This window comes from Hirundo rustica, chromosome 23, assembly GCF_015227805.2.
Source record: "Hirundo rustica isolate bHirRus1 chromosome 23, bHirRus1.pri.v3, whole genome shotgun sequence".
NCBI lineage: Eukaryota > Metazoa > Chordata > Aves > Passeriformes > Hirundinidae > Hirundo > Hirundo rustica.
Genome location: NC_053472.1, coordinates 3,109,260 through 3,124,020, shown reverse-complemented (window position 1 = coordinate 3,124,020; position 14,761 = coordinate 3,109,260). Strand labels below are relative to the sequence as shown.

The 14,761-nt window shown below is 56.7% G+C and overlaps 1 protein-coding gene across 5 annotated transcripts in view; it reads left to right on the top strand.

Moving 5' to 3' along the window:
• The window catches only part of IGSF9B (immunoglobulin superfamily member 9B), a 39,368-nt gene that overhangs the window by 12,630 nt on the left and 11,977 nt on the right, over positions 1–14,761 (top strand). For 4 of the 5 annotated variants that reach the window (XR_005703955.2, XR_005703956.2, XM_040085293.2 and 1 more), the window contains exons 6-17: positions 313–454; positions 584–729; positions 3,039–3,181; positions 3,958–4,098; positions 5,267–5,383; positions 6,989–7,081; positions 7,187–7,337; positions 7,901–8,024; positions 10,727–10,902; positions 11,470–11,696; positions 12,529–12,613; positions 13,895–14,056. Coding sequence is in view for 3 of the 5 variants with exons in the window: in XM_040085293.2 (XP_039941227.1) it covers positions 313–454; positions 584–729; positions 3,039–3,181; positions 3,958–4,098; positions 5,267–5,383; positions 6,989–7,081; positions 7,187–7,337; positions 7,901–8,024; positions 10,727–10,902; positions 11,470–11,696; positions 12,529–12,613; positions 13,895–14,056 (1,707 nt within the window). In the remaining 2 variants the exon portion in view is untranslated. The remainder of the gene's footprint in view (positions 1–312; positions 455–583; positions 730–3,038; positions 3,182–3,957; positions 4,099–5,266; positions 5,384–6,988; positions 7,082–7,186; positions 7,338–7,900; positions 8,025–10,726; positions 10,903–11,469; positions 11,697–12,528; positions 12,614–13,894; positions 14,057–14,761) is intronic. The other variant, XM_040085294.2, reaches the window with a different exon arrangement.

The following is a 14,761-nucleotide window of genomic DNA, read 5'->3' as shown; positions in this document are numbered from 1 at the left end:
AATCCCCTCCTCAGAGTTGTAGAGATTAGGGAAAGGGTTGGGAATAACAGGGTCACTGTGGTTCTCAGTCAGCCCAGAGATTAGGGAAAGGGCTGGGAATAACAGGGTCTCTGTGGTTCTCAGTCAGCCCAGAGATTAGGGAAAGGGCTGGGAATAACAGGGTCTCTGTGGTTCTCAGAGGATCGGGACAAGCCCTGTCCCAGAGCCCTCCAGCAGCTCCCAGCCAAGATGCTGTGATGGAGCTGAACTCGAGCAACTTTTGTGGGGACACCTGTAGTGGTGGAAGCGTCACCTTCCTCTTCCCCTCTCCAGGACCTCCCTTTATCGTTTCCCCTCCGGAGAACATCACAGTCAACATCTCCCAGGATGCGCTGTTCACCTGCCAGGCCGAGGCGTATCCCGGGAACCTCACCTACCTGTGGTACTGGGAGGAAGAGAACGTCTACTTCAAGAAGTGAGTTTATAGCTGGTGGGGCAGCGTGTTCTCCTCCTCCTGCTGCTCCTGGGTTGTGCCGGGAGCTGGGACTGTGTCGGGCTTTGCCCCCGGCTCTCCTCGTGATCCTCCCCTCCTCTTCTCTTGCAGCGACTTGAAGCTGAGGGTGCGGATCCTGATCGACGGGACGCTGATTATTTTCCGTGTCAAACCAGAGGATGCTGGAAAATACACCTGTATCCCCAGCAACAGCCTGGGCCGCTCGCCATCAGCCTCTGCCTACCTGACAGTGCAGTGTGAGTGCGGGCATGGGGCTGGGATTGGCAACACCTGGCTCCCAGGCAGCCCCGGAGGCTCTCTTGTCCTGGTGTGACACCGGGCTGATGTGACAGCAGCCTTTGGATGAACACGGAATCAGCCTCAGCAAAAAAGCTTGAGAGCGTCCCACGTGGCTGTGGGAGACAAGAAAGCAAAAATGGTCTGAGCAGCCTGAGTGACACAGCTCAGCTGGGACCGGTGTCCACCTTTGCTACGAGCGTTTTTTAATTAGCTGAGCATCCTCCCGTGGCTGCTCCCTCACTGTCCTCACCCTGCTGGGAAGCACCGGGTCAGGGCTCTCAGTTCCAGCGTGTATTTTTTGGTGTTCATTTCGGGGGCTCTCTCCTGTGGCCGAGCTGCGGGGCTCGGCGTGTCGCATTTTTCAGGCGGTAAGTGATCTAAACAAGCGGAGGAGAAAGGGCTGTAGCAGGAGCGTTGCTTCCCACGCTCGTTCTCCCGGGATCCCCGGGCGGTAATGGGTAGTGTGCCACCGGCATCCTGTGGCATTCCACAGTAATGGCCTCAATTGCCGCCGCTCCAATTGCAATATTGCTCTGCTCGAAAAGGCTGCGGCGCTTTCATTTCATAATGAAAGACAGGCCTGAGCAAAGTGGGCTCTCAGCGTGGGTTATCCAAGGTTGCCTTAGAGCTGCTGCTGCTGCCTTTAGACCTGGTGATGGTTCGTAGGGAGCTTCTGACAGAAGGGCTGGCAGGTCCCTGTGGGGACAGATGAAGGGGCAGAACGGGCAGGGGGATGGTGCGATTGGTGCTGTGCCCAGGCACAGGCGTGATTTGGGGCTTGGATGTGCCCAGCTGGGTGGCTCTTGGGAAAGCCTGTGGCCTCAGGCCATTAAATCTGCCCTGCCACTAATCCAGGGCCGCTTGTCAGGGCTGATAGCTGTTAAAAATAGCTCTAATGGCAGCGAGAACAGCGCTCCTACAATCTGCCGCTCAGCCGGGCTTCGGCACAGGGAAGGGTGCTCGGCTTTTGATGCCACAAACCCTTTTCCTCATGAGCAAACCTCGTCCACGCCGGGGCTGATGCCGTGGGAGGGAGCTTCCCGTCCTCCCAAGCAGATGGGGACACCGCTCTGGGTCATTAGTGGGCCGGGCTGGCCCCTGGCCAGTGACCTAGTAGTGAAAGGCTCGATCCCATTACCCTCTCCCGCACTGCCAGAGTCCTTGATTACATTTCCTAAGAGGTGGGGTTGAGCAGAGGGGGGTAAAGCCTGCTCCATATGTGGCACTGGGCAATCTGGGTTATGGTGCCACTGCCGGGGGGCGCGCGGTTTTGGGGAGTGGTTGGGGTGACGTGCTGGGAGCAGAGCTCCCAAAACTCTGTTGGTTTTGCCCCAAGAAAGCAGTAAGGAGAGGACAACCCCACATCTTCCATCCCTTCCTATTAAGCACCTTAATGTTTATCCCCCGCTTTGCATCAGCAGTGCAGGGATGCTGCACCCCAAAACCCCCACATTTACCCCGTAATGCAGCGTAAACCCCATCAGGATTCTCCCATAACCTCGTGCTGCCGGTGTCTAGACGAGATTGTAGAAATAGTCACTCTTCTTAATAAAAATAACATTTTTTAAAAAAAAAATCTTCTTATTAAAGAAAGTCTAGATTCTCTTCAACCCACTCGCACTTAATTAAAAAGCTCTTAGAAGTGCTGTTAATGACACATTCTAGACTGGAGGATTGCGAGACACCTCTCTGTGTGGGTGGTGCAGCGTGGAGGGGGGGTTGGATCCGTATTTTAAGGTTTTTTGCATCCTGGAAAGGGTGAGGTGGCTGCTGTTCAACATGACCCGGCCTCGATGAGGCACGAGTAAAGCAGATATGGGAGATAAAGGACTCGTGGCAGCCTGGACACAGATCCCTTTTCCCATCTGGGTGTGTTTTAAGGCTTGGCAGTTGAAATAGCTTTGACTGCTGGTATTTAAAACCAGGCTGTGCCGGGTGTTCATCACACCTGGCACGTGTGGTGCTGTAACGGAGCAGCGCAGGCTTCAGCAGGATGCAAGTCGGTGTGGAATTGGAAGCAGGCACATCTCACATTTCTTAAATGTAGTCTTTAATGAGCCCCAGGTAGGAACACCCTGGACATGAACAAAGCCTCCCAGAAATGCCGGGTATCCTGATGGATTTGTGTGTAGCAAGCCTGGCTTAACAGCCAGGGCGGTGCTGGGTTTGGGATTCATTACAAAAAGTGAGGTAGCTCCTCTGAAGCCAGGCTGGGAGGAGAGACGGGCTCTCTCCTCGTGCTAACGTGGTGCTGCTGCCCCCCCAGATCCTGCCCGCGTGGTGAACATGCCCCCCATCATCTACGTTCCCATCGGGATCCACGGGTACATCCGCTGCCCGGTGGAGGCGGAGCCCCCGGTCACGCTGGTCAAGTGGAACAAGGACGGGCGTCCCCTGCGAATCGAGAAGGTAACGGAGCCCCCGGGGAGGGGAGGTGTGGGCACAGCGGGGTTCGGATCCTCCTGTCCTCAGCAAACACCAGGGAGCACCACCAGGCACCCTGTGGGGCCCTTTCTGTTGGGAGAATCGCATGGATGGGATGGCGCTGCTTTTCCTTATCAGCTGTGGGCAGAGTTAATTCCAGTTCTTGTACAGAGCTCACAGTGCCTGTGGACATTGTGTCTCCCACACCTGATGCTTTCTTCCCCCTAAAGTCACCTCCTGATGGCCCTGGTTTATTTTTCCAATGGCAACTGGTGGTTAGAAGACCCTTTTAACAAACCTACATCTTCCACTAATCATGGTTTGAATGTCTGAGCAAGGATATTAGCCATTAAATATTTAAAGAAAACGCTCAATATTTTAAACTTTTTGCTTAAATATTAACGGTTTGAAGTTGTAATTCCATTTAAAGCTGTTGCTGCTGTGGCCTCCTGTTCCTTGGTGCCCTCAGCCCTCCAGGTGGAGATTCCTTGCCGACTCCAGAACAAGTTTTATTTAGTGTTAGAGTCTGATCTTAAATCTTTGGGGCTACGTGAAGGAGCCTGGCTGTGTTTGGACGGGCTGATCGCCCAAGTTTCCTCTCTCTGCTGTTGAGAAGATGCTTTGAATGTTGGGAGTGGGATTGAGCATCTCCCAGAGATATGACAGCCACCCTGGGTGTGGGTGGGGGGCTTGGCTGAAGGGGAAATAAGGAGCCGTGGCGGGTGTTGGATAAGTGAGCTCCCTGCTTCTCCCTGCTGCAGTACTCCGGCTGGAACCTGCTGGAAGACGGGTCGATCCGGATCGAGGAGGCCACCGAAGATGCTCTCGGCACTTACACCTGTGTGCCTTATAACGCCCTGGGTACGATGGGCCAGTCTCCCCCTGCCCGACTGGTACTGAAGGTAACTCTTCTGCCCAAATCCCGTGGCTTTGCTGCGAGCAGTGTCCTCCTGTGCCGGGAGCAGCTCCCGGGGCTGTGTGGGGAAGAGCTCCAGGGTGAGGGTGTGTCTGTGCTGTGCTCGGAGATGTGGTTCCCACCAGCGCAGGCGAGCCCCCAGGGCGCCCTGTCTGGCGTAGCTGGAAATAGCCTGTCGGAGCAGCAGCACGGGTTTTGACGCCGGGCTGGGGTACCTTGAGGAGACATCTCCCTGAAATGTCCCCTTTGCCAACAAAACACTTAGCCCTGCTGGCCCGGGCTTGGGTTCAGGAGGATTTTAATAAATGGATGGTTTGAGCTCCACGTGCTCCGGCTGCGTGCAGCGCCTGGGGCGCGCCGGGCTCCCAGTGCGGTTCCCGGCGCAGCTGGGGTGGGAGCTGCTGCCTCTTCCCTCCCTGAACACGGAGTCCTGTGCCTGGGAGGGAGCCGTGGTGATTCATGGTGTCTTGCCGAGGTTCAGATGATAACGCTTTGTGTACCAGACACACACATCCGCCGGGGCGGCTGCTGGGGCGAGGAAATCAGGTTGATGTGACGTGGGTGGGTTTCTTCCTGTTTCGAGGAGGTAAAAAGCAAGATGCTGCTCAGCCTGGAGAAGAGAAGTTGTGTGGAATTGTCACAGGAGCTTTTCCGGGGCCTGAGGGGGCCTGCAAGGAAGCTGGAGAGGGATTCTTTGTCAGGAACTGTAGAGATGGGATAAGGGGTGATGGGACCAAGCTAAAAAAGGCAGAATTTAGGTTAGATATTAGGAGAAAGCTCTTCTGTGTGAGGGTGGGGGAACCCTGGCACAGGTTGCCTAGAGAAGCTGTGGCTGCCCCATCCCTGGAAGTGTCCAAGGCCAGGTTGGAGCAATCTGATAGTGGAATGTATCCCTGCCCATGGCAGGGGGTGGAATGGGATGAGCTTTAAGGTACTTTCCAACCCAAACCTTTTTGGGATTCCATGATTCTGTGCTCCAGATTTGGAGAGAATCTCCCTCCAGGTGTGTAATTCGGTGTGCCATCGAGGCTCCTTAGCACACAGTTTTCCTTGCAATGCCTCAAGCTTACCATGGATGGGGATTGGGTTGGTTTGGAAAGGGGTGATGGGAGTTTGGGCAGGATGACTTTCCCTGTTTCTCTTCTTGGCTGCAGGACCCCCCCTATTTCACGGTGCTACCAGGCTGGGAGTACAGACAGGAGGCAGGGAGGGAGCTGTTGATTCCTTGCGCTGCTGCCGGAGACCCCTTTCCCATCATCGCCTGGAGAAAGGTACCCGGCCTGCCAGACAAATCTGCAGTGCCTTTGGCTTTTGGTGAATATTGCAGACAGAGAAGCCACACTCTGTCCCGGTAAGAACAAACTGCAGGTACAGCTGCTTCGCTTTGGGCTGAGCCACTGCCGTCCTGTCCCGCAGGTGGGTGGGGGAAGCCCGGCTTGTGGCCACCGAGTAATCCCGGGAAACCGACACGGCAGCATCCGCAAAGCTGAAACGCTGCCCCCGACCCCGGCCCCCCTGCCTCGCCAGCACTGCCCACAGGACACCCTCCTCCTTGCCTGGCTCCCAGGCGGTCACCAGCAGGACGTGGCAGCCGTGGCAACGCCGTTCTCGCAGTGCACGCCTCCTGTGGAGGGAGGGGATGTGTCACCACAGCACATCCAGGGTCTGTCCTCTCTGGACCGGTCAGCAGCTGCTTTACTGCCCCGTGACTTCAAAGACCCTGGGAAGAAGCTGTTTCTATGATCCTGAGCTGGATATAAAGATTTCAAGATGTCCCTTTTCACAGAGCAGGGTGTGGTGGCACAGCTTGGGAGCAGTGAGGGCTTTCCGGTCCTCCTGCAGCCTTCCCCTAGCTTCCCACCTTTACTTAGGAAAGAGGAGGAGGAGACCTCCTGTGCTCTTCATCGTGCTGTCAGGAACTTCTCTCCAGGCCTTCCATGCCCTTCTTAGGGCTCTTGAGAGTGAGCTGGGTCCCTCTGTCACCCAGTGGGGCCATCCCCAATCCTCGTCTCTTGAGCTGCTGGATCTCTGGGTCCCTTTTAGCAGCAGGAGGAGGGCTGTGACTTGCACACATTGCAAGTGACCTGCCTAAAGCTTGTTGGCTGTTGAGTCTTTTTCTCCATCTTACTTTTCTTTCCGTGCCCTCACCAGTCTCAGTCAGGTTTCTTTCCAATCCCACTTGTGCCTTCTGGTGCTCCTCCTTGTTTTGTGGGTCTGGGCTTATCTCCTCCAACTCCAGTCAGGGCTGGCTTGGGCCGGGCTCAGATTGCCAGTGGCAGAAGCCAGCTCCCTCCTCATCAGCCCACCAGTGCTGACCAGTCTCTTGAAGGACTCCTGGGCTTGCGCTGGTAACCCTGTGTGTCCATGGGCTCCTCTGCTCCTCCTTCTTTGCATCAACCTGTCGGTCCTGGCGTTGATCAGCAGAGTCCCCCACATGAAGAACAGCTGAAGAGGACTTGGGACAACGTGGGATTTGCACAGCTTCAGCTGATGGGCATAAATGAGTTGTTACAAGATCCATCTTTCCGCTTGGCTTGAGAGATTCCAGGCACCTCCATGCACGCCATCCTCCCACATCCCCGCGGGGCCCTTGCTGCCCAGAACCTCTGATGCGAAGGATCCTGCCTCTCCTCTGCTGCTCACTTATGCTGAGGGGCAGTTTGGGCATCTCCTGGGGCAGCCTGTGCCTTCCCCATCCCGGGAGGGGGTTTGCTGGGACGGCCGCTGCCCCTTCCCGCAGCAGTTTCAGCTTCGGATGCCGGAGGTCGAGCCCTGGCGCGGGGCTCGCTGTCCGCGCCAGTGCCGTGGGGTTTCCCGCTTGTGTGCGAGCGCTGAGCAGCAGCCTCCTGACGCATGCCTCTCGCGTTGCCCCCCAGGTCCTCTCGGAAACGGGGGAACCGTCTGCCTTGCCACGACCGGAGAGACCGGATCCCCTGCCGGTGGCCGGCGGTGTCCCCTGGGCCGCGCAGGTAGCTTAGTGACCCCGCCGCCGCCTCGCCCTGCCCCGCGACCCGCCGCTGAGTCACGTTTGTTCTCTCTTTGCCCGGCTCCCCCCACCCCGCTCCTTGCCCAAGGTAGGGAAGCCCAGCAGGAGCAAGCACAACACGCTGCCCGGCGGGACCCTGCAGATCCGCTCCCTCGGCAAGGACGACCACGGCGAGTGGGAGTGCGTCGCCACCAACATCGTCGCGAGCATTACTGCCAGCACCCACCTGACTGTCGTAGGTACGGGCAGGGGGGGCAAGGGGCCTGGGGAGAGCCCCCCAGGCGAGGAAGGAGATGGTGGTGCTCCCTGTCGCTAAGAGAACTGCGGTGATGGGATAGGGGGCGGTGGCTTTAAGCTGAGAGACAAGGTTTAGATGGGATCTTGGGAAGAAATTCCTCCCTTTGAGGGTGGTGAGGCCCTGGCACAGAAACTGTGGATTCCATGTCTCTGGAACTGTTCAAGGTCACGTTGGACAGGGCTTGGAGCAACCTGGTCTAGTGGAAGGTGTCCCTGCTTATTTGTCCTGGTATAGAGCAAATTTGGGAACCCCAGGACACCGTGTCCCTTCAAGTTCCTTCCAACCCAAACCACTCTAACAGCAATGTCTCCTTTAGATGTTATTTCCTGGTGGAGTTGTCTTTCTCTGTGCCGTTATTTTGGCCACCTGCCCTGCTGCTGTTTCCAGCAGAAATGACCTTGGCCATTGGCTCGCTGCAAGAGGAGTCCCCTTGGACCGTGCCTTGGAAAAAGACCCCTTGAACCCCGGTGCTGCTCCCCTCTGAGCTGTCCCCTCTCTCTGCAGGGACAAGCCCTCACGCCCCGACCAGCGTGCACGTCGTGGCCGCCATGACCTCAGCCAACGTCTCCTGGGAGCCCGGCTATGACGGTGGATACGAGCAGACTTTCTCAGTTTGGTACGGCCCTCTGTGAGTCATCCTGGCATGCTTTGCTCTCTGCTTCTTTTCCTTCCTAGCCAACCTGAGCTTCGAGCAGCGGGGGGGGTGGGGAGGGCGGTGTGCCCGGCTCCGTGCCTGCGGGCCTTACAGGGCTGAGCTCCCTCGGGGCTCCTCGGAGAGATGGGTGGTGGTGGGATGGTGTAGTTCCCGTATTTCCTCTCCCTTCTGTGCTGGCCACTGCCTCCCTCTGCCCCAGCAGGTTTTTCTCTGCTTGTGGTACATGGGAGACGCTTCGCATTCATGTAGCTGTGCCTCTGGCATCTAATTTCAAGATAAACTGTTTATGAGGCTTAACAGCCAGGGAGAGGATGGAAAATGCAACCTTTAGAGAGTGTGTCCTGGAAGAGCTGTGACTAAGCAGAAATGTTCTCTCCCTGCTCTGCGGCTCCCTGGAGGTGGTTAAATCCCAGCTGAGATCATGACTAGCCACTGTGAGATGCTGGCACTGGAGCTGAGCCCCTGGGGCTTTGCTCCCTGTAGCTCCTGTGCTCCCCAAAGCTGGTGGGTGCATCAGGGCCAGGCTCAGCCCTTTGCCTTTCCCCTGGGGCAGGGGAGGGAGAAATGCAGCTGCAGCAAGGCTGGGGGTTACTTTGGGCTCTGCTGTTGTCATCTTCCTATAAGGAATCCTATGGAAATGTGGAGGGAGTGATGCCTTCCCTTTCCAGGCTTGGGCTGGCATTCTTCAGCCTTTCCTCTTGCTCTCTCATTCTTTTCTTGCCTTGATTTGCCCTGATGGAGGCTGCTGATAGAGAGGAGAGAGGGAGACGCTGCCTGTAATGATTTCTGCTCTGCTCCAGCCCGGGGCTGGGCTGTCTGTCTGGAGATGGGAAAAAGGAATGGATTAAACAGAGGGGGGAAAATGAGGGAGCAAGCTGAGCAGTGCAGACCTTGCTTTGATGAAAATGTCCTTGGGAAGGAGTGGTTAAACCTCTCTGCTCTGGAGACGCGGCTGCATCAGCAGCTGCTCTTGCTCTGCAACCTGCTCTCAGATTCCTGCCTCCTCGTGGCTCTTCCAGACTCCACAGGGAGAGAGCAGCCGGCAGGGAAGGGTGTTTGCACCAAGCTGGCATTAAGGAATTCTCAGGGAGCTTTGGGATCTTTGGATAGGGAGGCAGTGATCTGTCTCGCCCTGATCCTAGGATGTGATCCCTGGGGGATGTGCTGTTCCCTAGGAGCAGGGATCTGGGACACAGCTGGCTCATGCAGTGCCATCCCGAGTGCCATCCGTGCCCTTTCCTCCCTGCTGTGGCTGTGGGATGCTCCAGCAAATCGTAGCTCCATCTTCTCGGATTTGTGCTCTCCTCCCGCGCCTGCGTTGCAGACGCTGAAAATGCAAACCCCGCTCCCCAGGCGTGGCTGGGGCCACCGCAGCATTGCAGCTGCACCGCATCCTCCCTCGGCAAGGGGATCCTCCCAGTTCAGCGCTGCATTTACCCTCTGCTTTCCTCACCCTCAGCCCCTCTCTCGTGTGTCCCTGCCCGCGGCAGTGCCGGCAAGGAGGGATGTGAGGGCGGTGGGGTTAAACACTGCAGGGAAACCTGCCTGGGAGAGGGGCTGCCCTGCTGCCCCACGGTGCTGGGGGATCCTGGGATCTGTACTCCCAGCTGGAGCTGCAGTGATCCAGAGGATTTCCTTGGGTCTGGTGGAAGCACATGGTGTGTGCATAGCTCTCCACCGACCTGCTCGTTTCCATGGCTTGCTGTTGCTTCTCTGCCTCACCTTCTGCTCCCTGGGCAGCAGCGTTATTTCTCTTTACTCCATCTTTTCCTGCTGGGTGGATTCACCTGGCTGTGTGCTGGTGGCTGCAGATGCACCCCCCTTACCTGTGCAGGGCAGACATCTGCACCAATCCTTCTCAAATCCTCTGTGGACACACCAAAACCTGCAGCTGGGGGCTGAGACTCCCTTAAAGCATCTTCCTAACACGAGCACCTGTGCTTGCAGCGTTGCAGCAGCGCAGTGGTGCTGCTTTGGGATGTTGGATCCTGGTGGGATTAATGGCTCGTGGAGGTGGCTGCATGCTCCTGGGTGGCATGCTGGGATGGTTCTGGGAGCGTTTTTTTACCCTGAGTCTGTGGTTAGACCCCAGCAGAAAGGTTCTGTCCTGCACTCCCTGCCAGTGCCTCCGCTGCTCTGCCAAACCCTGAGTGGTGCCCCAGGCTGTGCTGGCAGCCCCCGACTTGTGCAAACGCGGCAGGGATGGGAATTTAGTTAAATGTCTCTCGTGGGATGACATGTACAGGGCTACAGCTGAGGGAGAACTTGGCTCTGGCTCAGGAGATGTCGAGGTATAAATGGGAACAGGGCCTGTCTCCTGCGTCAGCCGTTCCCTTTGCAGCACTCACCAAAACGCTCCAGCTCCCACTTTTGCCCATTGCTGGTGGAGATTGCGTCAGAGCGGGGCTGTTGGCGCTGCTGTTATCCCCGACCCAGCTCAGGGCAGAGGGGAGAGCTGGTGGCAGTGCCCCTGAGAGCTGCTGGGACACGAGGGGATGGTGTCCTGTGCCAGCTCCTGGGTGCCGAGTGGCTGCCACACGTCCATCCACATCACTGCTGTCAAACCAAACCATCGCTCGGGAAAGCTCCATTTTCTGCATAAGAAGTTAATGCTGCCTCTTTGTCCTCCCTGTCAAAGACAACCTCCCTGAGGATGCTCCCTCTTCTCTTGGCAGGATGAAGAGAGCCCAGTTTGGACCCCATGACTGGCTGTCTCTCCCCGTGCCAGCTGGTTCCAGCTGGCTACTGGTGGATACCTTGGAACCAGAGACTGCTTACCAGTTCAGTGTCTTGGCTCAAAACAAGCTGGGCACCAGCTCCTTCAGTGAGGTGGTCACTGTGAACACTCTAGGTAGGTCCTCCTTGGGAAGGGATCTGGGGGGTCTGTGGGGAGAGGGGGCCCTTTGCCTTGCTCCATGTGTCCTGTCTGCTGGGGATGGAGATGGAGAGGAACAGTTTCCAGCCATGTAGGAGATAGTTTGTGGAGGGTCCTGGGTGAAGCTTGCAGGCTTTGTTGTATGTGTGAAGCTCTGGAAGGCTTGTCCTGAGAGGCAGCACGGGAGAGCTGTGCTGTGCCAGTCACCTTTCAGATCTTCCTTAAGTTCAGCCGGGATGAGGAGATATTAATAGAGCACGAGATCACTTGTTACAGCTCAGAGCCTTTGGGCTCTCAGGTGGAGGTGGGAGGAAGCAGGAAGGCCTGGAGTCACGGCCTCATTAGTCCAGTGCCGTTTGAAAATCCCCTTTTCTATTTCCGTGGTGAGAGACCAGACTCCCAAGACGTGCCCTAAACTCCTGGAATGTGGGAACAGCCAGAGTGGCCCTTCTGCTGCTGCCGGGGGCACGTGTGGAAGAGGATCTCCCGTGCTTGCCCTGCCCCATCTCAGAGGTGTCCCTGCCCCTTCTGCTCTGTCCCCAGCATTCCCTGTAACAACTCCAGAGCCTCTGGTGTTGGTTACCCCACCGAGGTGCCTAACAGCCAACCGGACACAGCAAGGCGTCCTCCTGTCGTGGCTCCCTCCCGCCAACCACAGCTTCCCCATCGACCGCTACATCATGGAATTCCGCGTGGCGGAGAAGTGGGAGATCCTGGATGATGGCATCCCGGGCTCCGAGAGCGAGTTCTTTGCCAAGGACTTGTCCCAGGTGAGCAGGGGGCTGCCCACACCACGCCCAACTCAATGATCTTTCCCAGCCTTCGTGGTTCTGTGATGATATTGCACCATCTGCTGCAGCTCCCGGGAAGTTTTGGAGTGGCTCGGTCGAGGAGCTGGGCAAGCGTGAGAAAAGATAGAACATTTTAATAATTTTAGTGAATGGTGTTAAGTAATCATAATCAATATACATAAAAATTATAAATAGCATGTTACTCTTCAATTACTCCCAGCCAGCATTTGGCAGAGTTGTTATAAGCTGCTTTTATAGGAACACAGCTTGAGAAAATTACTGAAAGTTTTGATAAAGTCACTCTGGTACCCTTCAATGAACAAAGCCTGGGAGAGAAGGATGTATTGTTGAGGTTGCAATGTAGGATTATGGACCACAAGGACATTTTGCAGAAACCAGAAGCTAAAGAGACTAACAAAGTCTCAGCATACATTAGAAAGTCCCTACAGGAGGAAAAAGATACTAAAAAGACTAAAAATATGCACTAATTAGCATGAGAAGCGAGAAATCGATAGCCAGTAGAGGATAGAATACTGACTAATGAAAGAGGATTGTCTAATTTAGAACCAATGAACAATAATTTTTGTTTGATGAAAAACGTATAAATAGATGAAAAAGTTTCCTATCTGTGTCTGGATGGAGGCCACGATGTCACTGCCCACACGCCCCCTGGGCAAGGATAAAATCCTGACTCGCTGACATTGAGATGGTGCTGTTAGAGGGTTTTATTTATCCTGGGGATGTTGGGGGGTCTGGTGAGACGAGGCTGGAGGCTGTGTGAGGGCCCTGACAGATGTGTTTGGTGTTCCAGGACACCTGGTACGAGTTCCGTGTGCTGGCGGTCATGCAGGATCTCATCAGCGAACCCAGCAACGTCGCTGGCGTGTCCAGTACAGGTGAGGGCCGGCTCCTCTCGTCCCCCCTGCCTGTGGGGCTGCGGGCTGGGCTGAGGGGGCTGCAGGGCTGTGATGGGTGTGCTGAACACGCCGCTGACCCCGGGGTGCCTCCCGATGGGAGCAGGCAAGGACAAATCCCCGGAGCGCCGCAGAGCCCAGCACGCCCCGGCTCTGCGGTGAGCCCGGAGAACAAAGCTCCGAGCAGGCACTGGCGCAGCCTGGAAACGGGAATGAAAGGTGGAGAGAGAGGGAAACGTAGCACTGCAGTGCAGAGTCCACAGGGAAAAGAGCTTTGCAAGCGGGAGACTGCAACGTGCTGCAGCTGGCGCGTGTTCCCTGCACATGCAGCTCGGAGGATGCTCCTGCAGCCGAGGGGCAGGCAGAGGAGGGTTGTGATGGCGCTGGGGAAGGCGAGGACAGCAGGAGGGGATGGGGATGCGGCGAGCCCGGATTTTCTGGCTCTCGTGGAAGACCCGGCTCGGCTGTGCTGCGATGCAGCAGTCTCTCTCTGCCCCCAAGTGGTGCCGGCGTGGTGAGGAGAGTTTGCTGCAGCCTCGCTGCTCGCTGCCCTTGCTCCTCACGCCCGGTTTTTCTGATGGGGTTTGGCAGGTGCCCGGCCCCAGGCAGCTGCTCTCCCAGGCTGAAAGCCCGGGCTCGGTGCGGGAAACGTGCTGATCCTGGATATGGCACGCGGCAGGAGCACCGAGGTGTGCAGGGTGCGCATCTGCACGTGCCCGCAGCTGAGGTCTGCCGGGGCTGCACGCGTGCTCCTGTACGGCAAAGGTGTGGCATTAGGGTTTGGAGCCCAGTTTTCATTGGAACGCTGAAATGAAGCACTGGCAAAGAGCTTGAATGAAATAGCTTGTGCTGCTGCAGCGCGTTATTCAGCCAGGAGGTGAACTGCAGGTTTGCTGCAGTTGTGTGTGTTTAGACATAAATATGTATTTGCTTGGTGTGGAGGCTGCTTCCCTGGGTGTCCACCAGCTAACACAGGAAGGTTTATCGGGTTGCATTGGGCAGTTTGGTCTAGTTGAAGATGTCCCTGCTTATTGCAGGGGAGTTGGACTAGATGGACTTAAACACCCCTTTCCAGCCCAAACTATCTTAGGATTCTGTGATCTGGTGTGAGGTCACCACATCCCTTGCTCTCCCTGGGTGGGCTGCCTTGGAAGTAGGGTCTTTACAGACATTGTCATTCCTGGAGACTGTCGCTGCCTCCACACTGGGGCAGCTCCCCGGGGAAGGCAGCAGGTGTAACGCTGAATTGTGTTCTTTCCCCAGACGTTTTCCCTCAGCCTGACCTGACGGACGAGGGCCTAGCCCGCCCGGTGCTGGCTGGCATCGTTGCCACCATCTGCTTCCTGGCTGCTGCCATCCTCTTCAGCACACTCGCCGCCTGCTTCGTCAACAAGCAACGCAAACGCAAGCTCAAGCGCAAGAAAGGTGAGTCCATCCCCGGTGTGCTTCTTCCCTCCTTCCTGTCTCCTCCTCGTTTCTCCCCCCTGCTTGTGTTGTGGTCGTAACCTTCTTCCCTGTCTGTCTCTTCTTCGTCCGTGCGCGTCCTCAGGTGAAGCCCTGACTTCCTCCCTCGGCTGTGCCTGAAAGCGCCCGTGGTCGGGAGCGGGAGAGGCAGGGTGGGTGAAGAGGCGCCAGAGAAACTAGCCTGGGAATTCCGAGGGAGCTCTCCCACGTGGTGATAACTCCTAGAGCCGGGGGCTTAGGGCTGGGCTGTCCTCTGGGATGCAGATGGGGGGCACCGCTCACCTCCCGCAGGTCCCCCCGGAGCTGGGCTCTCCAGCTGCTCCCAGCCCGGAGCGGGCAGTGCTGGGCTAGAGGAGACCCCAAAGGAGACCCTGCTGCTCTGCTTCCCGAAATCTGGGACTGCAGCCTCCATGCAGGAGCGGCTGGTAGGGAAAAGGGTGGCTGGGGAGCTTGGAGAGGGCAGAGAAGCGGCTCCGTCTCCTCCAGCCTGCGGGGCTGCGGCAGCAGGACGGGCAGGACCCTGTGACCAGAGCTGTTTGTTGTCAGCAACCATTAAAGCACTGGAGCAATGAAATCTTGGCCTCTTGTTGAGTGTCTTTTGTTGTCTTGATGTTGAGTCTGTCTTGTCTCTGTGGTGTTGCGCCTCCTCAGCGTTCTCTATTCTTT